The following is a 23,404-nucleotide window of genomic DNA, read 5'->3' on the forward strand; positions in this document are numbered from 1 at the left end:
AAGAAAGAAAGAAAGAAAGAAAGAGAGAAAGAAAGAAAGAAAGAAAGAAAGAAAGAAAGAAAGAAAGAAAGAAAGAAAGAAAGAAAGGTTAATCCCTTGATTTCTATAAGAACTGAAAGGACCTACATGAACATATTTGAAGTGAAATGAGTAGAACTGGGAGAAGATTATACACAGTAACTGAAACATTGTGGAACAATCACATGTAACAGACTTTGCTACTAATAACAATACAACGATCCAGGACAATGCCGAGGGACTTATGAAAAAGAACGCCATCCACATCCAGAGAAAGAACTGTGGGAGCAGAAATGTAGAAGAAAAACATGATTTAACACTTGTTTTTTCGGGTATGTGATTTGGGGTTTTCATTTTAAAAGATGACTCTATTACAAAAACGAATAATAGGCTTTGAGTGATAATACATGTATTACACAATGGAACTGTTTGTCAGCTCAGGAGGGGGGAGAGAAGAGGAGAGAGAGAACATGTATCATATAATCATGGGAAAATATTTCAAAAATTTATATTAAAAAGCAAAATAGCCTCTCTACATTGTGAGGGAGTTTCCTATACTGGAAGTTCCACCATGTTGATGAAGTCATGGAAATAGAACACTAGGGGCTAGACCCCATGGCCTACCATTCTTAGAGTGCTTCATAGTGTTCAGGGAAGGGAGAAGGCAATGGACAGAATTAAAGACAATTTGGTGAACGTTTCTCAAACCTGATATGGTAGTAAGAGAGCCCAGCTTGAAGTAAGCAGGGTTCTGAGTTCAAAACCTACCTCTCACTAGCTATATATCCTTGGTTAAGTCTTTGTAAGTCCACTCTGAATAGCAGTTTCCTCATCTACAAAATGAGGATAATTTAATACCTTATAGTATCTGTCTTATAGGATCAAGTGAGATCATGGATATAAAGTTCTTTGTAAGTCTTAAAGTTGTATCTTTTAACCAAGGAATAGTCCTTGACCTTACAAAGACATTCATCATCTAACCATGGGACAAGCCACGCACACATATATGAAATGGCTATGGCTATAATACCCAATAATAGGCATTAAGAGAAAGTCAGATGTAGTGGGAAGAGCGCTGCATTTTGGAGTTAAACGACAAATTTAAATCCTGGGTCTGCCACTTACTAGCTGTGTGATTTGGGTATGTCACTGAACCATTTGGGATCCCAGTTTCTTCCTTTGTAAAACAGTATGGGAAGACCTCTATGCCCTCAAAATTCCCTTCTAGCTCTAGGTCTCTGATTCCATGATCTTATGACCCTGCTAGTCGAGTGAGTCTTAAGTAAATCTTTTAGCCTCTTGGAAGTAGAGTCACCTCATCTGAAAGATGAAACTAATAATTCCCTCATAGGCTCAAACATGTAAAGCACTTCAAAAAATTATAAAGTGCTGTAGACATACTTCTCATCATTATTGTTGTAATCAATATTGTTAATATCATTATTAATATCATCATTGTTGGTATCATCATTATTATTGTTGTCATTATTAACATTGTCATTATTGTTGTTTTCCCCATCATTATTTTATTTGCATTATTAACATATATTCACATTATTAACATTATTTATTAACATTATTGGGACAGCTAAGTGGCACAACAGAAGAGCTTCAAACCTAGAGTCAGAAGGACATGAGTTCAAACCTTGCCTCATACACTTTCCAGCTATGTGACCCTGGGCAAGTCACATCACCCCGATTAGCTGGCCCTTGCCTTTCTGTCTTAGAATTGTTACCAGGATAGAAAGTAGGAGGTTTTTGTTTTTTTTTTTAAACACTATCATTATTATTATCATCATCTTTATTTAATGTTTGGGTATTTTGGAAGGCAAAGGGGGTTCAAATTTAAAACTAAAAGAAGGAAAACTCCATGGAGCAGGGGTGTATGTATGCAGGGTGACCCTGGGGAAGGTCTTGGGGTAAATAAGGATAGTAGCATCACCATTGTTCCTTTCCATTCTCTTCCTCACCTATTATTTCCCAATTTCCAGCTGTCAGGGTGAGCCCCTGTCATTCTCGGCAGCCTTCCATCATCTCTGACGCATCTGCGGCTGAAGGAGATCGATCGTCAACGCCAAGTGACATCAACTCCCCTCGTCACCGGACGCACTCCCTCTGCAATGTAAGGCCAATGAGGGTGGGGTTCCTTGCCTTCTCTTGCCTTCTATCCTACTCCCACTCCAATGGCTTCTCTTCCCCCTCCTCATCCTCCATCTCAAAGCAAAGCACTGGTAGGATGGGCAAGACACTCCCCTCCCTCCCTCCTTCCCTTCCTCCCTTTTCTTCTCTGCTTCCTCTCTCCCTTCTTCAGTGAGAACACTCTGACTTTTGTATTTCACTCCAGGCTGACTCAGCCCCTTTGCCTAGCCCCTTTGGCTCATTTGCCTAGTACTCCATATTCCCTTTCTTTCAACTGCAGTAGTATTGGGGTGTAGAAAAAAAGAATGGAGATTGTTTGCTATCAGAGTCTTAGGGAACATAAGGAAGAGGATAATTCTCTAGTGTGGGAGCCCAGGAGAAAGGCAGGGGCTATCCCTGCCTCCCCGTTGTAGCCACGAGCAAGGAAGTCATTCTTGTCAACCTGACCTAGCACCATTTTCCATGTACCCCCATGGATGGATGGATGGATGGATGGATGGATAGATGGATGGATGAATCAGTGAATGAATGAATGAATGAATGAATGAATGAATGAATGAATGAATGAATGAATGAATGAATGAATGGAAAGGCATTTATCAAGTGCTTACTATAGCCCACCACTGTGCTAAGAGCTGGAGATACAAACACAAAATCAATAGGCAAAGATAGTTCATGTCTTCAGAGTGATTACATTGCAGCTGGGGAGACAACACACATAAGCCAATGGTGGCCAGAGAGGCATATTTAGTTTGAAAAATTAAAAGAATGATAAGCATGGGAAAGTGGACTAACACACTTTTTCCAGGAGCCAGGACAGTTGATTTGATCTCAGACATCAGCCTCAAAGGATTAGGGATCTACCCTAGAATATCTTATTTTGCCTTAAGTCCTTATTGAGAACTTATTATATTATATTATATTATAAGAGAGTCAGAGTAAGCCTGATGGATAAGGGACCAGCCTTGGAGCCAGCAAGGCCTGGATTCAAACACATTCTGACTCTGTTACTCCAGGCAAGTTCCTGAACCTCCCAATGCCCAAGGCCATTCTCTAAGACTAGGTTATTTTCAACAGAGCTGTCCAACTCCAACAGCCAAGCTCCTAAGTACAGCCAAACCAGATTAAAATTTCATTGGGAAATATTTAATAAAATAAATAAAAATACAACACGGATAATGTCAATTTGTGGTTTTCTAAGTCAATAGGGTCACACAGGGATCTGTTTCTATTGAATTTTGAAACCACCAATTTACAAGTAGCCAATCTGTGTCCATAGAGAGAATTTCTACCCTGAGAATTCCCAATCCAGTGAAATAACAAGTCTAGAGCAAAATATATAAAAATGGATGGATGGATGGAGAGAGAGAGAGAGAGAGACAGAGAGAGAGAGAGACAGAGAGAGACACAGAGAGAGAGAGAGACACAGAGAGAGAGGATACAAAGACAAAAGAAAAATTGTCTTTACCCTTGTGGACTTTCTAGTCTTCTTGGAAGAATGCCATATTTGCATGGATAAATAAGAACAAGAGACTTTGAGAAAAGAGAAGGCATTATTAGCAAGTGGAAGAAATCAGAAAGACAGCTTGTAAAGTGTGAATCTGTTATCCAAAAATTTAACTAAAATGACTTTAGCCTCTCCCACCTCTTTGAATATGGTTCATGAGTTTTGGTTCTTCTAAAGACACAGTCAGCCCAGGCTGATGCCTTCTAGGCTACACAGATCTCCCAAGGTATCTGCCTATTTGGAATCTTCTTCTTTCACCCTCATCTGCCCTCTGTTTCTCTAAGATTCCAGATCCTCTCATGCTCTGGCCTCTACACATCAAGTAAGATTTGTATAGGCTTGGGTTGGCCCAACCAGAATATTGTTTCCACCTACACACAATGCCTACATTTCAGGTAAACTGCCACTGGAGAACAGCATTCCTTTAGCTGTAGGGTGTTTTTTCAGGGCGAGGGAGTGTCCAAACGACCAGGTTCCCCCAACATATGAAAGCCTTCGATTATTGTACACGTTTCCAAACCTCAATATTGTTGTTCATCCTTCATTTCAAAGAGGATGAATGGCATCTTGAGGATGTCTTGACTCATGCATGAAATGGATTTAAGTGATGAGGAGGTGCATAAGTTGTAGTGAACACACAGACCCCTGCCCTCTGAGTCAAAGGACCAAGACTCTCTAGTCTTGGCCCTGCTATTCACAGGATATTTTATTTGGGGACAGCAGTTTAAGTTTTCTTTGCCTCAGTTTCCTTATCTTTAAAGTAAGGGTGATCATCACCTGTTTTCCACATCTCATGGGACTGAGATAATATATTTATAGAAGTACTTTTCAAAATGTTGAGCATTGGGGCAGCTAGGTGCTTAAATGCATAGAGAGCCAGTCCCAGAGTCAGAAGATCCTGGGTTCATATCGGTTCTCAGACACTTACTTCTAGCCGTGTGACTCTGGGCAAGTCACTTGACCCCCATTGCCTAGCCCTTACCATTCTTCTGCCTTGGAGCCAATACACAGTACTGATTCTAAGACAGAAGGTAAGAGCTTTAAAAATATACATATGTCAACTGTTATGCAGATGTAAAATGGTCATGATAAGACGACTTTCTACAGGAAAATGTCTCCCCTAAATTAGATGCCTCATTGAGGTTTGAAGAGGTCCCCAAGGTCTCCAAGGCTCTGCCATGCCCCTGAGCACAAGCCTGGGCAGCCTCCTAGACGAATTGGAAGAGATTAGATTTTTGGAGCTGGGTGACGTTCTCTGCCTGCCGCCCAAGGATCACCGTGGCTAATTAGGCTCAGAGAGGGTTATCATCAGTTGGCTGGCCACCCAGGGAAGGATTTTCTCAGCCCCAGCAACTCCTGAGGTCTCTATAATAAGGTTTAGAGGACGTTGCAGTCTCCATGAGTGAGAGGGTCCCTCCCCTCCCCATCACCGCACATACACATACCGAAAAATCCTGGAATCTGGGTGGACTTAAAGGAATCCAGAGAAGCCAGACAATTAGCAAGCTCCGGTTGATTCCTCAGCGTGCTCTTTATGGCAGGCACTTGGGCAGAAGCTTTGAAACATGGGATTGTTGGCATTTTTCCTCTCACTTTCATTGCCAGTATGGTTGGTTTAGGCTGGTGGGAGGCAGCTTATATCTAAGGTCCGCCATCCACCCCAGGAATTGTGGTCTGTTCTTTAAAGAAGCTCGATGGCATCTCCTCTGTCTCAGGGTACCAGCTCAGGAATAAGAGGGCCAGCTGCTGAATCCCGCTTCTGACACCTACCAGCAAGGGATGACTCACTGATTTTCCAGGGTGCCATCTTCCTCTGTAAAATGAGAGGACTGCACCCCATCCCCTCGAGTCAGTCGTCAAGGGTTTATGAAGCCCTTGTTGTGTGCTAGGTACCGTGCTAGGCTCTAGAGACAAAAAGAAAGGCAAAAATCGGATCCCTGCCCTCAAGGAGCTCCCCTTCTCCTGAGAGAGACAACTTTCAAACATCTATGTGCACCAGCTGTGTGACCCTGGGCAAGTCACTTGACCCCCATTGCCTACCCTTAACACTCTTCTGCCTTAGAGCCAATACACAGTATTGACTCCAAGTTGGAAGGTGAGGGTTTTATTTTTTTTTTTAAACCATCTATGTGCATACAAGGTATATATCGTAGAGAGGAAAGGTCATCTGAGAGGGAAGGAACTAGAAATGAGGAGGCCAGGAAGGCTGGAGCAGGTTTGCCATAGAGGAAAGATTCCCTGTGGAAGGAAGTCACTTAGCTCAGTCTTGAAGAAGCCAAAAAACATAAGAACTGCAAGTGAGAAAGAATGGGGAATAGCCGGCACAATTGCACAGAGTTGGGAGACAGAGTGTCCTGCATGACCAGCAGAAAAATGGCCAGTTTCTTCACTGGGTATACATTTGAGCTAATTATATCTATTGATTGACTATTAAAGGCAAGCTATCCCATGGGGAACAAAAAGAAAAAAAATGTTTAAATAAGATGAAATAAAGGGATTGGACTGGACCTCAGAACACTTCTCTGGCTCTAAATTTTTCACCTTATAACTGTGAAAGTTGAAAATGACAACGTTTAGAAATGTAAAAATTAAGATTAATATATAATGGGGCAGCTGGGTAGCTCAGTGGATTGAGAGTCAGGCCTAGATACAGAAGGTCCTGGGTTCAAGTCTGGCCTCAGACACTTCCCAGCTGTGTGACCCTGGACAAGTCACTTGACCCCCATTGCCTACCCTTACCACTCTTCTGCCTTGGAGCCAAGACACAGAAGTTAAGGGTTTTAAAATTTTTTTTAAATAGAAAAAAATTAATATATAATAACAACTTTAAATATTGTGTTTTTATACGATTTATTAGTAGTCACTAGGAGTAAAGGAAATAAAAGGTAACAAAATAAAACCACATGGCTAATCTACCTGTTCAAACAGCTCACGTTCCCAGCTGCAAGACACCATAGGAAGGAAAAAAGGGCTAGCCCCGGAAGACCACCCAATTTATCGCCTGTCTGCATCAGCACATAAAGACGGGAAGTCAGTGGGCTCCGGGGAAATATAGTTCAAAGGCAAAAGATTTAAACCAATTACACAGAAAGAAGTAAAATGTAAAAAGATTGGAGAGGAAGGAAAGAGCCAAATTAAAAATAGATTATCCTCAGGGCAGCTGGGTAGCTCAGTGGATTGAGAGCCAGGCCCAGATGGGAGGTCCTGGGTTCAAATTTGGCCTCAGACACTTCCTAGCTGTGTGACCCTGGGCAAGTCACTTGACCCCCATTGCCTAGCCCTTACCACTCTTCTGCCTTGGAGCCAATACACAGTATTAATTCTAAGACTGAAGGTAAAGGGTTTAAAAAAAAAAAATAGATTATCTTATCCACAGGGATTCTTAGCCTAGCCCAGCCCAGGGAGACCACTGAGGTAATTACCATTGTCTTTAGAAATAGTGGGGCTGCTTCAAATCTGGCCTCAGATACTTCCTAGCTGTGTGACTCTGGACAAGTCACTTAACCCCATTTGCCTAGCCCTTGTCCTTCTGTCTTTAAATTAAAAAAAAAAAAAAAGAAGGAAGGTGGGACTCTACCTTTACTGGCAGGCTTTAAGCAAAAGCCAAAGGACTCTTTTGAAGGTATTTTAAAGCTGTTGAGATGCCTCCTGCCTCTGGGATTCTCTGATTCTAAGGGTGGCAGTAGGGGGAGATGGGACGTCTTCTCATGGGGGTGGGGTGTGATTCTCTTACATCAACTGATTCTCTCTCCTTTTGCTGGTAGGGGGACAGTCCAGGACCCGTCCAGAAGAATTTACACAACCCAATTGTACAGGTAGGCTGGAGTTCCTCTAATCGGCCGGGGCCTCTCGGACCCAGAGCCCAGTCACCCCAGCCCATGGCACCTCTGCCCCGGAGGAGCTCTCCTCTCATTCTCCTTCACCACGCGCCTACCAGTCCAGAAGGGGACTCCTTCTCTCCCCCACCTGCCGTGTGTGCAGCTGGAGGCCGCAGAGATGAAGGAGCCGGTGCCTGGGGAAAGACTGAAGGGTTTGGAATTGTGGGACCTGGCTTTAAATGCTCCCCCTGATGCTGACAGGCAGTGACGTAGTGGATAGAGAGCTGGGCTCCTGGAGCCGAGGAAATTCTAGTTCAAATCTAGCCTCAGACACTTACTACCTGTATGACCCTGGGCAAGTCACTTAACTGTATGGGCCTCGGTATCCTCATCTGTAAAATGAGCTAGAAAGGGTAATGGCAAACCAGTGCAGGATCTCTGCCAAGAAAACCCCAAATCTCATGGAGTGTGTATTTTAATAAAAATCCAAGATTTAAAATTTTGTTTGAGAAAAAAATGTCAGGGAAAGAAGCTTGCTAACTCCATAAATCAAGAGAATGAACTGTTTGCCAAACTATGAAAGACAGAAGAGGGACTAGATTATAGGACATGACTGATGTTTACATCTGTCACATGGATAACTCACTTTAACTTCTCTGGGCTTATGTTTCCTCTTTATTTTATTTTATTTTTATTTTTTTGTTAGCCCCTTACCTTCCATCTTAGAATCAATACTGTGTATTGGCTCCAAGGCAGAAGAGTGGTAAGGGCTAGGCAGTGGCGGTCAAGTGACTTGCCCAGGGTCACACAGCTGGGAAGTGTCTGAGGCCAGATTTGAACCCAGGACCTCCTTTCTCTAGGCCTGGCTCTCAATCCACTGAGCCACCCAGCTGCTCCCATTGTGTTTCCTCTTTAAAACAAGTGCTCCCTCCTTGCATGTATGGCTTACTATCATTATACTCCAAGTTTTGCCCAATATTATCCCAGTTGCTGTGGGAGCATTTTAGGTTACCGGTGTGACTGTAGAGATTTGTGGGAGCATGAACCCCAGGTTCTGGGTGGGGAGTGGGGATGATATTTTGAAACTATTCTTCGTATGATAGTAAATGCCATTGACCTACAGTGTATCCCCACTGGGTGTACGAGTGAGCTAATTATATCTACTGATTGAATATTAAAGACAAGCTCTCCTATGGAGGACAAGAATATAAATTTGAACTAAAATAAAATAAAATAAAGGGATTGGACTCTGTGACTTCAGAATGCCCATGTGGCTTCCGATTTCTCACTCTGCAACAGATAAGGTTCATAATGTCAAGTAAAGTTTAAAAAAAAAAAATATATATATATATATTAAGCACCATACAGTCCCTGCCCTCAAGTTGCTCACAGTCTAATGGGGAAATAACAGCTGTGTACAAACAAGCTCTAAATTGGAGATAATCAATAAAGGGAATTGGGAGCTGCTGGGTGGCTCAGTGGATGGAGAGCCAGGCCTAGAGATGGAAGATCCTGGGTTCAAATGTGGCCTCAGACACTTCCCAGCTGTGTGACCCTGGGCAAGTCACTTAACCCCCATACCCAAACCTTACTCTTCTACTTTGGAACCAATAAACAGTATTCATCCTAAGATGGAAGATAAGGGTTTAAAAAAAAATAGAGGGAACGCACTCCAGCTAAGTGGGGTGGGAAAAGACTTCCTGTAGAAAAGGAGATAAAATAATAGTTCAGGGGTAGTTAGGTGGCACCGTAGTGCACAGAGCACTGGACCTGGAATCAGGGAAACTCATCTTCCTGAGTTCAAATCTAGCCTCAGATAACGTACTGGCTGGGTGATCCTGGGCAAGTCACTTAACCCCATTTGCCTAAAAGAAATAAGAATAATAAAAATAGGTCTTATTTATATATAATGTCTTAAGGTTTTCAAAATGTTTTCCTCACGATAACTGCCCTGTGAAATGGGTAGCCCAAGGATTATTATTTCTCCCATTTAATGGATGAGGCAACAAGAATCTGGAGAGTTTGAGAGACTTGTTCAAGGTCACACAACCACTCAGCACCTGAGGTGGGATTTGAACCCAGGCCTCCACATGCAGCATCCTCATCTTTCCACCACAAGGCCTTTTATGGGGCTGAAGATCCAGCCACACCTTGAATCAGAGCATCCCCATTCGAGGTCCTCCATTTAGAATCTTGGCTATGTCACCTATTCCCAAACCAACTCTGCAACTTTATGGAATCGTAGGGTTGTAGGTCCAATTCACTCATTTTTATAGAGGGGGAAACTGTGGTCCAGAGATGGAGAAATCCTTTTCCAGTATCCACAGAAAATAAGAAAGTCAGGATTCCGCTGGGGAAGCTATAGGTGGCAAAGCAGGATGAGTGGTGACTCTGAAGTCAGCAAACATAGATTTGAATTTCAGCTTTGCTGCATGTTACCTGGTGACCTCGGGCAGGTCACTGAGTCATTTATCAAGCATTTATTAAGCACCTACTATGTGCCTGGCTCTGTGCTAAGTGCTAAAGATACAAAGAGACAAAAGAACGTTCCCTGCTCTCAATGAACTTATGATCTAATGGGGAAGATAACCTACAAAGAATTGTGGGCATGTAAGCTGTGTAAATCAAAGCTGACCATTAGGGAGAACATTTGCATTAAGCAAAGGATACCTAACTTCTCCTGGCCTCAGTTTCCTCATCTGTAAAATGAGAGGACTGGACCTCTAAGGTTCTAGGGTTAGACCTCTAAGGGTCTAGGGTTGGACCTCTAAGGGTCTAGGGTTGAAACTCTAAGATTCTAGGATTGGAACTCTAAAGGTCTAGGTTTGAACCTCTAAGGTTCTAGGGTTGGACCTCTAAGGGTCTAGGGTTAGACCTCTAAAGGTCTAGGGTTGAACCTCTAAGGATCTAGGGTTGAACCTCTAAGGGTCTAGGGTTGAACTTCTAAGAGTCTAGGGTTGAACCTCTAAGGTTCTAGGGTTGGAACTCTAAAGGTTTAGGTTTGAACCTCTAAGGTTCTAGGGTTGTACCTCTAAGGATCTAGGGTTGAACCTCTAAGGGTCTAGGGTTGAACTTCTAAGGGTCTAAGGTTGAACCTCTAAGGGTCTAGGGTTGGAACTCTAAAGGTCTAGGTTTGAACCTTTAAGATTCTAAAGGTGTAGGGTTGGACCTCTAAGCTTCTAGGGTTGGACCTCTAAGTTTTCTTCTCCTTCTGGATCTAGGATTTTAGGATTTCCTCTGATGCTTAAACCTGTGGAACATTCTCCCTCGGGAATTAGTAGTCTAGAGGGCAGCTTGGTGTCTGGAGTAGGGAGGATCTGGGTTCAGATGAAGCCAGACACTTCCTAACTGTGACCCTGGGCAAGTCACTTCACTTCCTCTCCCTAGCCCTTGCCCTTCCATCTTAGACAGAAAGTAAGGGTTTTTTTAAAAAAGAAAAAGAAGTAGTGGGTTCCCTCCCCAGTATTCGAGGTCTTTGAGCAGGAGCTGGATGACTCCTTGTTGGGAATACCTGCTACAGACTTCTGTTCAATTGCTGGAGTAGATGGCCCTGAAGTCTTTCCAACTTGGCCATTTAGTCCTTCTATCCAAGACCAGATCAACCATGTGTACACACAAATATGGCTCTCAGGGAGTTCAGAAAACTTGAAAAACCTGAGAAAATGGAATTGAAATCATCATTTCATAAGGTCTTAGTTCTGGAGCTAGAAGGAACCTCAGAGGCCACCCAGTCCAACCACCTTATCTTAGCCAACAAAGACCTATTTCTCATTTTTGCTAAGAAGTCATTTTCAGTCACATCCAACTCTTTGTGACCCCATTTGGGCGTGTCTTGGCAAAGATACTGGAGTGGTTTGCCATTTCTTTCTTCTAGCTTATTTTGTAGGTGAGGAAACTGAGGCAAACAGGGTTAAATGATTTGCCCAGGTACGAAGTATCTGTGGTTTGCCCTTTCCTTCTCCAGCTCATTTTACAGATGAAGAAACTGAGGCAAACAAGGTTAAGTGACTTGCCCAGAGTCACACAGCCAGAAAAGTATCTGAGGCCAGACTTGAACCCAGGACCTCCCATCTTTAGGCCTGGCTCTCCATCCCCCGAGTCACCCAACTACCCCCTACAATCACTTTTTTTTTTAAGGACCCCAAATCCTCCAATTTCTCCATTTTGTTCAGTTCCAACTTTGGGTTTCCTTCCAATGCCGTTAACCACCGTCATCCTCCCTTAACACAGTTCTCTTCCCACGTCTAACTGTCATTTCCTTCTTCTCTCTCTCCCCCCTGCCATTTTTAGTCACTAGAGGATCTCGAAGACCAAAAAAGGAAAAAGAAGAAAGAGAAGATGGGATTTGGCTCCATCTCGCGGGTCTTTGCCAGAGGGAAGCAGCGGAAATCCCTCGATCCAGGCCTCTTTGATGGTACTGCCCCCGATTATTACATTGAGGAGGACGCAGATTGGTGATGACTGGCCTCCAACTGCTGCCCATGTATGTGTGTGTGTGCGTCTGTGTGCGTGGGGATGTGTCTAACCTCGAGGAGAGCCCGAAGCGTGAGCCCCCCCCCTCCGCCGCCACCTCTGTAACTGATGTATATATTACGAACTGTGTGTGAACATGTTAACTGTTTGTCGTCCCCGCAGCGACGCAGGCGTGTCGTCTTCTCATTTTATTTTCCTCGTCGTCAGTTTGTTTCTTTCATGTTCGGGGTTTGATTTATTTTTTTTGTTTGTTTTGTTTCGTTTTAATCCTTTTTTGTTGTTGTTCCGTTGGGGGTTGTTTTTTTTTTTCTCTTTTCTTTGTTCTGCACCCCTTCTTTTATGAAACTTGAAGGACTGCTGTGTATTTGTAAATAATGAAAAACAAACCCGTGTGCACCTTGTGCTTGTAAACGTCTCTTGTCCAAACTGCTCTTGCTGGAGCCCAAATTGTGGTGCGTTCTGTATCTGGTCTGTTTTCCCCCTCTCCCACCTGGTGTGAACGTTGCGGGGAGCGGGGGGGAGGGGGTTCCCCGAGAGTGCACAGGGCACGTGCCTCCGTCACATGAACAACGAAAAATACCAACAAGGTATATTGTCCACAAAGACGAATGAGCCCAGCCAAGTTAGCCGTCTTCTTGGCTGGGTTCATGGGAGATTAAAAAAGAAAAAAAAAAGAAATAGGCTTTTTTTAATGGCCTGCCAGTTTTTAAATTTTTTTTTTCTTTAAGAAGGAAAAAAAATGGTTTCGTTTAATTTATTTGCACAAAAGCAGAAAACTTATTCTATCTAAATTATTGCATAAATATTGGAATTTCTATTTTTCCAAGGGGTGGGAGGGAGGCGGGTGTGTTTCTATTGCCTATATGTTCTATATCACGCTGCTGCCAAATAGAGATAGCGTTTAAGATGGCCGGAGCCCAGGGAACGTGTGATTTTAATCTCTTGTATTTTATCCGGCATTTTTCTGTTCCTTCTCCCATCTCTCTCTGTCTCTGTCTCATGAACATTCTCTCTAGCCACCTTCCTCTAGGCTAGACCCTCCCATACCCCCATAGCCTCAGTCTGGCCCTTCTAGGGGCATTGGATGCTGACCACAGGAGTGGCCTGGCCCCGGGTGAAGGATCATGAACAAAAACGGGGCAGGCGGGGGGGGGGGGGGTGGACGAAGCTGGCTCGCCAATCTGAGAACTGGGCAGAGAGGGCTGGCCGAGAGGTGAGCTTCTTTGACCCTAGCTTTGATTCTGTTCCTCATCCCTCACGGTTCCTTTAGAGTAGAGGACGGAGTGTCTCCAAGGGAGTCGTGGCACCCCATCTCAAGGGGATGTTGGGCCAGGCGTCCTTCTCCAGCATGGGGGACCCATCCCATACCCAATGTCTGTCTTTTAGTCCCTGGCACTTCCCCCAAAACTCCCTGGGCCTCTTTCTGTCTCGTCACCCATCCCCTCCTGCAACAGGTTAGGCTTAGAAACCCAGGTAGGAAGAGCTGTCCGCGAGGGGCCTCTCCCGGACCTTCTCGTAGGCATTGTCCACCCACCCACCCACCCACTTGACCACGTTTCATAAGCTAAAGGGCTGTGTGCGTTGATGATAGCAGGCAGACCGTGGCCTGCTTGAGGTCTAAAAACAGATGGCCGATTTTATTTTTAACTGTGATTTCCCCCTTTCCCCCCTTTTTCTTTCTTCTGATACAAGTCAGACAGGTCTATACCGAAGGTGACCATTTGCTACACTTCCCGCTGACCATACCCTTTAAAGTCAAACAAGTACTCAATTCTAGGAAGCCTGTTTGCTTTAATAACTCCTCGCAGTGTGCCCTCTTGGAAAAAAAAAAGGAAAAAAAGAAAAAAAAGGGATATTTTAGCTTAAAAGTACAGAGCAAAGCAAACATTGGTATGGCGAGCTAGCTAGCTTCTGCATTTCTTTTGGCGGGGATGAGCAGTTTGGGGAAAGGGAGGAGTGGAAAATTGCCAGGAGTCCCCAGATGGGGGCTTCGGATCTGGACCCCCCCCTCCCCCAGGTCTGGGAGGAAGCTGCCCTTACCAGCATCTGTCACTATGGAGGAATAGTCTAGAAAACACTTTTGCCCCCCTGAGTTTCTTTTTTTTTTTTCTTTCCCCCGGTCTTTTTTTTTTTTTTTTTTGCCATAATAGCGAAAACAAAACAGCCTCTCCTGGTAATAAGTTAGTAGTTCCTGTTCATTTCAGATTTAAAAAAAAAATAATTCTAAAAGTTACTAAGAGGATGATTTATTTAAGAGAAGTATGACAAATAGCATATGAGTTATGGGTAACATTAGATAATAATAACCTTTCCTGTGGGAAAGGTTTCTTGAAGGCATGGATGCAAATATAAAAATATAAAAAAAAATCTAAATAAAGCTTATTTTAAAATATGATTGAATTCTATGTCATTTGATTGTTTCTATTTTCCTCCAGGGTGGGGAGTCTGCCAGCTCAGGGTGTTCCTCCCCTCCCCTACTCCCCCACCCTCAATGTAGTATGAACCTTGGAATTCCAGGGCTAGGTCTGGGAAAGCTGGGTTGGATGTGACCCCATTGGGAAGGGAGCACCCTCCCAAACTTCAGCTGAGCTATTTGCTCAATGATCATCCAGGAAGAAGCCTTCCAGACTAATCCACGGGTGGGCGCAGAGCAGGCAACCCCCCTTCCCACCCCCCCAAAAAATAGAGAGAAAGCTCTAATCTCTGGCTTGACGAATCGATACTCAGTGGTGTTGTGGGAAGAGAGCCCTGACTCCAGAGTATCAGGAGCTGGATTTGAATGCAGACTTTGACACTTAGAAGCTGTGTGACCTTGGGCAAGTCCCTTAATTTTGTATTCCTCTTCTGTAAAATGAGGGACTTGGACCAGATGAGTCGGTCTAAAGACCCTTCCACCCCCAAACACTGTCAAGGCTGCCATATTCTGTCATTCATAAGGCCTGATCCACCCCTGTTCAATTGTCTGTGTCTCCTGAAGTCCAAACGGGGCACAAATAGCTTCAGAGAACTTAGATTCCATGTTATAAGCATCCTCTTGTGGATGCCAATGGGACTTTGCCCAGGACAGCTCCCCAAAGTATTTTAACCCTTACTTCCTGTCTTGGGATCATTACTAAGGCAGAAGAGCAGCAAGGTTGAGGCAATCAGAGTTAAGTGACTTGCCCAGAGTCACACAGCTAGGAAATATCTGAAGTTTGAACCCCGGTCCTCCTGACTTCAGACCTGGCTACCTAGCTGCACCCCCAAAAGCATTAGAGGTGGGAGTTTAAACCCAGGTTTTTCCCAACCCTAACTCTGGCTCTCTTCCCATCACACCCCTCTTCCTTAAGGAAGCCCAACACCGTAAATAGAGAAGGGCGCTGGGTTGGAAGTCAAAGGGCCCCCAGATTCAAATGGTGGCTCAGGGACAAGTCCACTCCAGTCCTTTATCCCAGTTTCCTCGTTCATAAATGTTAACTGACTGATTTTGAGCCGGAAGCTTGTAATAGGCCAGGGCTGACCAGGTCAGTCTTTTTGTTTAGGTTCAAGATTTTTAAGATTATAATGAAACGAGTCCATCCATCAGCAATAGGAGATTTCCGGTCATAATAAGGAAAGCTTATTCCTTGAGGATCTAGGAAACTTAGTTGAACCCATCTTCCCAGAGTGAATCAGGATGCCTCCTCAGGGCTTCTCGGCCCCGGGTGGCCAGGAAGCTGTGTTCCTGACCTAAGCCTTAGTTAGTGCCCTGAGCCAATGAAGTCCTTTTTTTTTTTTTTTTTTTTTTAAAGCCCTGACTTTCTGTCCTAGTAACAACTCTAGGACAGAAGGGCACGGACTAAGCAAATGGGGTTAAATGACTTGCCCACCAGGGTCACGGAGCTAGAAAGTGTCTGAGGCCAGATTTGAACCCAGGTCCTGCTATCTCCAGACCTGGCTCTCTAGCTACTGAGCCACTAAGGACAAGGACCGGTCTCTCTCACACGGCGAGGGACTCTAATTTTATGAGAAACTGATGACTGAGGAAATCAAATACTTTTCCCCAGGTCACCTAGGTAATAAGTAAACAGGGCAGGATTTGAACACACATCTCTCAGTCCAAAAACAGGACTTCTCCTGCTGGATCAGAATAAAAGACTCAGACTAGGTGGGCTCTAAGGTCCCTTCCAGTTCTAACTACAGGGGCAGCTAGGTGGTTCAGTGGATAGAGTACTGGTCTTGGAATCAAGAAGAGTTCAAATCCTGCTTCAGACCCTTACTAGCTATGTGACCCTGGCCAAGTCACATACCCCTGTTTGCCTCATTTTCCTCATTTGTAAAATGAACTAGAGAAGGAAATAGCAAACTACTCCAGGATCTTTGCCGAGAAAATCTTAAATGGGGGTTACAAAGTGTCTTAAGACACAATTAAAATTCCTGGACAACAACAACTCATTAACCAGATGATAATAATACTAAGCTGACATGCTTTAAGATTTTCTAAGGTGCTTTTGGCCCTCACAAGAGTCCTGTGAGGAAAAGTCCTATTAAATCTCCACTTTAAAGATAGGAAAACTGAGTCTTACAGAGATGAAATCCAGGATTATCCAAATAATATGTCTTGAGACAGAATTTGAATCCAGGTCTTCCTAATATAAAGTCTAGTACATGATGGGGACAAAAAATAAGTAGCCCCTTGTTGGGGGACTCATCCTAACCTCCTCCTTTCCCTGACGAATAAGGAATAGATTACTTCCTAGAACCAGCAGAATAAGCAAGCAGAATCCACCCATTCCATCCCCTTAGCCTTTCCTCTCTCCTGATGTGCAGGAGGAAGGTTTGGATGTCCCACAGTGGAAAGACTGCTCTGTGGACTTGGATGGGCCTTTTGAAACCTCTCCTGCCTCACTTCCCCTCATGACTAATTATTCTCTAGAATCCTGTGGGTATTTGGGGTCTCACAGGCCATCTCTAACCTCAGAAGCTCACTCAGCCACATCCCAGGACTCAAGGGCTTCATCGGATTGAACAATAACAAGCCCTAGACCTGGAAAGCATTCCTACCACTGACTTGGTCCCATGCCAGTCATCTCTTGAGAGCCCTTGTCCCTGGCATGCTTCACTTGCCCCAGGGAAGCTGCTCTTTCAATCTTTACCACTTTTTGAGGCACTATTAGAACATTGGACTTGTAGTCAGGAAGACCTAAATTCAAATCCTGCCCCAATATAATAATAATAATAACACCAACAAGGAGAGCAAACATTTATAAGAGCACTTTAAAGTTTGCAAAGGATTTTACAAATATTATTTCATTGGATGGGGAGGGGTTTGGGTATTATTATTATTATCCCCATTTTGCAGGTAAGGAAACTGAGGCAGATAAGAGGTTCAGCAACTTGTCCAAAGTCACACAATATGTCTCTGAGACTAGATTTGAACTCCGGGTCCAGCACCTACTAGCTCTCTGACAATGGGCAAATCACTTAATGACCTTGTACCTTAGTTTCCTCATATGTAAAATGATGAGGTTGGACTCAGTGATCTCTAAAAAACTGCCTTTCTGCCTTGATGGAATACAGATGATTCCAATATGAATTTATTCCAATATGAAAGAAGCTGGTTGTCTTAATCTAGGGCACAGGAGAGGCAGGAGTCCCAGATTTTAAGCCCAGCTCTGCTCTCTCTGGATCTTGACTCACATGAGACTGAACTCTTCTGGTACTAACTACATGTCCTTGGTCTGGTATTAACTACATGTCCTTGGACAATTCACCTCTCTCGAGGCTTCAGTTTCCACACCTATAAAATGGGAAGAGTTCCACTGATACTGGCTAGCCCAGATAATTGTTAGAAGTGAGGGAAGTGCTTTGTAGACCATGACAATATAAGGGTGAGCTAGTAGTAGTAGTAGTAGTAGTAGTAGTAGTAGTAGTAGTGATAGTGGTAGTGGTAGTGGTAGTAGTAGTGGTAGTGGTGGTAGTAGTAGTAGTAGTAGTGGTAGTGGTGGTAGTAGTAGTAATAGTAGTAGTAGTAGTAGTGATAGTGGTAGTAGTAGTAGTAGTAATAATAATAGTAGTAGTAGTAGTAGTAGTGATAGTGGTAGTAGTAGTAGTGATAGTGGTAGTAGTAGTAGTAGTAGTAGTAGTAGTAGTAGTAGCAGTAGTAATCTAGAGGTAGTGGTGGTAGTAGTAGTAGTAGCAGTAATCTAGAGGTAGTGGTGGTAGTGGTAGTAGTAGTAGTAGTAGTAGTAGTAGTAGTAGTAGTAGTAGTAGTAGTAGTGGTAGTAGTGGTAGTAGTAGTGATAGTGGTAGTAGTAGTAGTAGTAGTAGTAGTAGTGATAGTGGTGGTAGTAGTAGTAGTAGTAGTAGTAGTAGTAGTAGTAGTAGTAGTAGTGATAGTGGTAGTGGTAGTAGTAATAGTAGTAGTAGTAGTAGTAGTAGTAGTAGTAGTAGTAGTAGTAGTAGTAGTAGTAGTAGTAGTAGTAGTAGTAGTAGCAGTAGTAGCAGTAGTAGCAGTAGTAATCTGGAGGTAGTGGTGGTAGTAGTAGTAGTAGCAGTAATCTAGAGGTAGTGGTGGTAGTAGTAGTAGTAGTAGTAGTAGTAGTAGTAGTAGTAGTAGTAGTAGTAGTAGTAGTAGTAGATCTAGAGGCCAGTCTCCCAACTCCAAGGAAAGCCAATATAGCTTGGGAAATAGTGCTGAGTCAGAAGGCAACTCAAAAGTCATTTGATCCATCAGAGGAGGAAACTGAGACTCAGAGCAAGACCAGAGCACAGATTGAGAGCTAGAGAGAACCTCAGAAGTCACCTAGGCCAACTCCTTTATTTTGTTGTATTGTTATATTGTCGTTGTTTGTTGTTTTTGTTTTTTTTTTTTTTTTTTTTTTACTGGAGTGGTTTGCCATTTCCTTGTCCAGTTCATTTGATAGGTGAGGAAACTGAGGCAAACAGGGGTAAGTGACTTGACCAGAATCCCCCAGCTAGTCAGTGTCTGAGACCAGATTGGAACTCAGGAAGAGGAATCTTCCTGCCTGCGGCCATATTTCGGGTGCTTCATCCACTGTGCTATCTGGCTGCCACCAAACCCTTTATTGCCACAGAGGAGGAAATCAAGGCCCAGGGAAGGGTTGTAGTTTCATCCCAATCGTTTTAGTAGCACAGCTGGGATTGAAATGTGCTCTGGAGCTTCAGACTCAGACCTCTTTCCACCCCTTCATCAAACATCAATTCCATCTTGGTACCAGCCACAACAGCGTGCTACCGTATGCATGCAAGCAAGTATTTATAGTCCCTTTTATGAGTCAGATACTCTGCTAAGGGGTAGATAGAATGCCAAGAAGGGCAAAAACAACCTCTGCCCTCAGAAAACTTAACAATCTGATGGGCAAGACCATGGTAGCAGTAAAGAATACAAAATTCATGCAGAGGAAAAGGAAGGTAACTTTAGAGGCTTTGTATTTATTTTGTCCATGTTGTCTAGAACACCTAACCCTCTAATCCCTGGGTGTCTATTTAATTTAAAGGAGGGGAATGAGGGACAGCTAGGTGGCTCAGTAGATCAAGATCCAGGTCCTGGGTTCAAATCTTGTCTCAGATACTTCCTAGCTGTGTGACTCTGGGCAAGTCATTTAACCCTGTTTGCCAGAGTTTTCTCACCTATCAAATGAACTGGAGAAGAAAATGGCACATCACTCCAATAAAAAATACAATACAATACAATACAATACAATGCAATAAAGGAGTTTGCCTAGATGACTTCTGAGGTTCACTCCAACTCTAAATCTCTTCTGTAATCTGAGCAAGATGGAAGGTAAGAGTTATTTTTTAATGGAGTCCATAATGATTTTTTAAAAATAAAAACTCTTACATTCTATCTTAGAAACAATGCTAAGAATTGGTTCCAAGGCAGAAGAGCGGTAAGGGCTAGGCAATGGAGGTTAAGTGACTTGTCCAGGATCACACAGCTAGGAAGTATCTGAGACCAGATTTAAAGGTAAGGATTTGAGAATAAAAAAATAAACAAAGGAGGGGAATGCCAGGGAATCAAAGAATCCTAAGTCTCTTGACTATTCTTTAAATAAAATAACTCCAATGAAAAGTCCCCCATCGGGGCTGGGGAAGACAGCGCCCAGACTGTCACACTACCAAAAAACTATGCAAGACAGCTGAACAGAGCTTTAATTTCCTATTTAGCAATACCTCCACGGCTGAGCCAGCTATCTCCTCCTAGCCTTTAGGTCTCCCTCAGTCTAGGATTGCAGCCTTCAGGTGCTAGAAACATGGAGACTTCTCATACCCAAGCTTCTCGTACCCAGTCCCAGGAGATGCCAGCCTCCAATTAGGAGCAGAGCTGGCAGCTGTGCGGATGTCAGGCCTATTTAAATTCAGACAGAGACCATTTGACTGAGAAGGAAGCAATTAGGCTGCCCTGGGGTCACAGAGGGTGCTCTGGCGGGCTGGCTGGGGTGTGCAAGAGTCCCGCAAGCCCTCTCTCAAAGAGCAGGGACTGAATTGTAATGGCTCAGAGTCCAGCCCACACCATCTGTGCACAGCAGGAGATGTCTGATGGGTGAGAGACACCCTGTCCTTTGGCGGAGTTCTTCGGGGGAGTGTAGGGGGCCTGGGGGGGGTGGGGAGGATGCTCCCTTAGAGAAACAATATTGAAAATCCTCCGAAGTGTAGGCAGATTAGGGGCTTCCTGGCACTGCTAGCACTCGCTGAGGCTGGGCATACCTTTGAGAGATCCCAAAGTGTTCTCCAAAACAAAAGGCTCTCCTTGGAGATCGGAGCTGGGTCTCTGGGTCCATAGTAGACCCACCTCTACCACTAATGAGCTCTGTGACCTCAAGCAGAAATAATCCCAAGAATAATCCACATTCCTATAGCTCTTTGATGGTTACAAAGTATTTTATATCCATTAGCTGCTTATAAAGAGGCCCTTTAGGGGGCAGCTGGGCATCTCAGTGGATTGAGAGCCAAGCCCAGAGATGGGAGGTCCTGGGTTCAAATCTGACCTCAGACACTTCCCAGCTGGGTGACCCTGGGCAAGTCACTTAACCCCCATTGCCTAGCCTTTACTACTCTTCTGCCTTGGAATCAATACATAGTATTTTTATTTATTTAAAGCCCTTACCTTCTGCCTTGGAGGTAAGGGCTTTAAATAAATAAAAAATAATAAAGAGGCCCTTTGGAACAGTGGAAAGTAAGTTGGAGCCAGGTCTTGAGTCCCTGCTCCTTCATAAGAGTCGCCCTGGGCTATTATCCCCATTTTACAATTAGGCAAACTGAGGCTAGAAAAGGTTAAGCAATTTACTAGAGGTCTTACAGTGAGTAGGTATCCGAGGCACCATTGGAACTCGGAACTTCCTGGCTCTGAGTCTTAGACTCCTATCTACTATGTTGTATAATATACTCACTCTATACCATCTTAGTTACTAGCTGCTCAGAGGTAAAATGAGAAGGTTGGATTGGTGGCCTCCGACCTCCCAGTTCCAGCTCGAGGAGCCTGTGGGTCAAGTCTTTTTGAGCATTGGGCTCCTGGTCTCCTCTTCTATAGAATGAAGGGAGTGGGACTAGATGATCTCTGAGGTTCTTCCCAGCTCTGAAATTCCACCATTTTAACCCATCAGAAGGAGGCCCACTGTTTCCCGATCGAGGCTCTCCAGGAAGGTCCACAATCCCTTACATCAGTTCCTGCTGTGCACTTTCTCAGCCGAAGAAAAGTCAGGACACAAAAGCCCAGTGCCTGCTGGGCCAGGAAGCTCCCAACCTGCCTATACATTAGGAGATTTTCCCTACTTCACAAGGAAGCTTTTTCTCCCAATCAGACATCCCCCATGTCTCACCCATCAGACATCTCCTGTGCTCCATTCCAGGCTGCTCGGCTGTCTCAGTAACTGCACACCAGACGGTGCCGGAAAGTCTGGCCTGGTCACATTGCCCTGCAACGGTCTACACTCCAGGAATGGTCAAGGAACAGGACCACCATCTCCACCCCTGTCTAACTTATTAACATTCTTCTTAGGAGCCAAGAGCTTTGGGGGCTAGAAGATGACAGAATCTTCTTTATTCCCTATATCTTTATTTTTTTAAAAACTCTTACCTTTGAGAGGCAGTGAGATTGTTCAGCGCATAGAGAACCAGACCTGGAGTTGGAAGGTCCTGGGTTCAAATCTGGATTTCGAGACTTCCTAGCTAAGTCACTTAACTCCCATTGCCTACCCCTTACCGCTCTTCTGCCTTGAAATCAATATGTAGTATTGATTCTAAAATGGAAGGTAAGGGTTTAAAAATTAAAAAAAAAAAAAAAAAACCTTCTAACAACTCTTAAGACAGAAGAGCATGGGCTAGACAAATGGGGTTAAGTGACTTACCCAATGTCACACAACTAGGAAATAACTGAGGTTGGATTTGAACTCAGGTCTTCCTAATTCCAGGGCTATCTCTATCCATTGAGCCAACTAGCTACCCCCCTCCCTAGATCTTTAAAGCAAGTGAGGTGGTACAATGGATAGAGTACTACGCCTAGAGTGAGAAAAAACTGAGTTCAAATCCAGCCTCAGACACTTACCCATTGGGTGACCCTTGGCAAACCTCTTACCCTTTCTTAACCTAAGTTTCCTCAACTCTGAAATGAGGCTCATAATAATACTTCTCAGGGATGTTGTGAGGATCAAATGAGATAATATTTGTACCAAGACTTAGCACAGTGCCTGGCGCTTAGTAGGTGTTATATAAATACCAGCTCTTGTTGTTGAGAAACAGATTAAGTCATGAGAAAAATAAAGGAGAGCATCCAGAGAAAGCCTATAGTGCCAGGAGCATAGAATAGAAGCTAGGGACTGGAACTGTGACTTCATTGACAGAGGGGACTCCGTTTACCAGTGTAGAATATCACGTTTCCTTCCTCCTTCAGAATATTCTAGAGCACAGACATGTTAAGTGACTTACCTAAGTGTGTATCAAGCGAGACTTTGCTCTGAGGCCAGCCATCTACCCACTTCTCCAAGGCCCTAGGAGCATCCCAGTGTGTAAATAAAATAGGTGATGGGAAAGAGAGAGGGCTAAGGAACCAGACCTTTGAGCAGCTGGGTGGTACAGTGGATAGAGCACTCAAATCCAGCCTCAGACACTTACTAGCTGTGTGACTCTGGGCAAGTCACTTAACCCTGTTTGCCTCAGTTTCCTCATCTGTAAAAGCTGGGAAAGGAAATGACAAACCACCCCAAGATCTTTGCCAAGTAGGGTCATGAAGAAGCAGACATGACTGACATGACTGGACAACAACAACAGAAAGTAACCAGATCTAGAACCAAGAGACTTTGGAGAAGGAAAAAACATTGTTATCAGATAGGGGGCAGGGGAAGTAATAGACAGCATTCAGAGGGGCAACGAAACCAATTAGGAAAGAAAAGATGAGCAGCAGTAAACTGCTGGTGTCTAGGAGCCTGGGAATGGTCTACTCTGCTCAGACCATATCCAGAGCCCTGTGTTC

At 44.0% G+C, this 23,404-nt stretch overlaps 1 protein-coding gene across 1 annotated transcript in view; it reads left to right on the top strand.

Annotated features, from left to right (window-relative positions):
- Positions 1 to 23,404, top strand: part of KAZN (kazrin, periplakin interacting protein) — a 621,239-nt gene that overhangs the window by 532,832 nt on the left and 65,003 nt on the right. The window contains exons 5-7 of the mRNA XM_044668681.1: positions 2,010 to 2,140; positions 7,429 to 7,479; positions 11,773 to 11,896. Of these exons, the coding sequence (XP_044524616.1) occupies positions 2,010 to 2,140; positions 7,429 to 7,479; positions 11,773 to 11,896 (306 nt within the window). The remainder of the gene's footprint in view (positions 1 to 2,009; positions 2,141 to 7,428; positions 7,480 to 11,772; positions 11,897 to 23,404) is intronic.

Source organism: Gracilinanus agilis, chromosome 3 (genome assembly GCF_016433145.1).
Source record: "Gracilinanus agilis isolate LMUSP501 chromosome 3, AgileGrace, whole genome shotgun sequence".
Lineage (NCBI taxonomy): Eukaryota > Metazoa > Chordata > Mammalia > Didelphimorphia > Didelphidae > Gracilinanus > Gracilinanus agilis.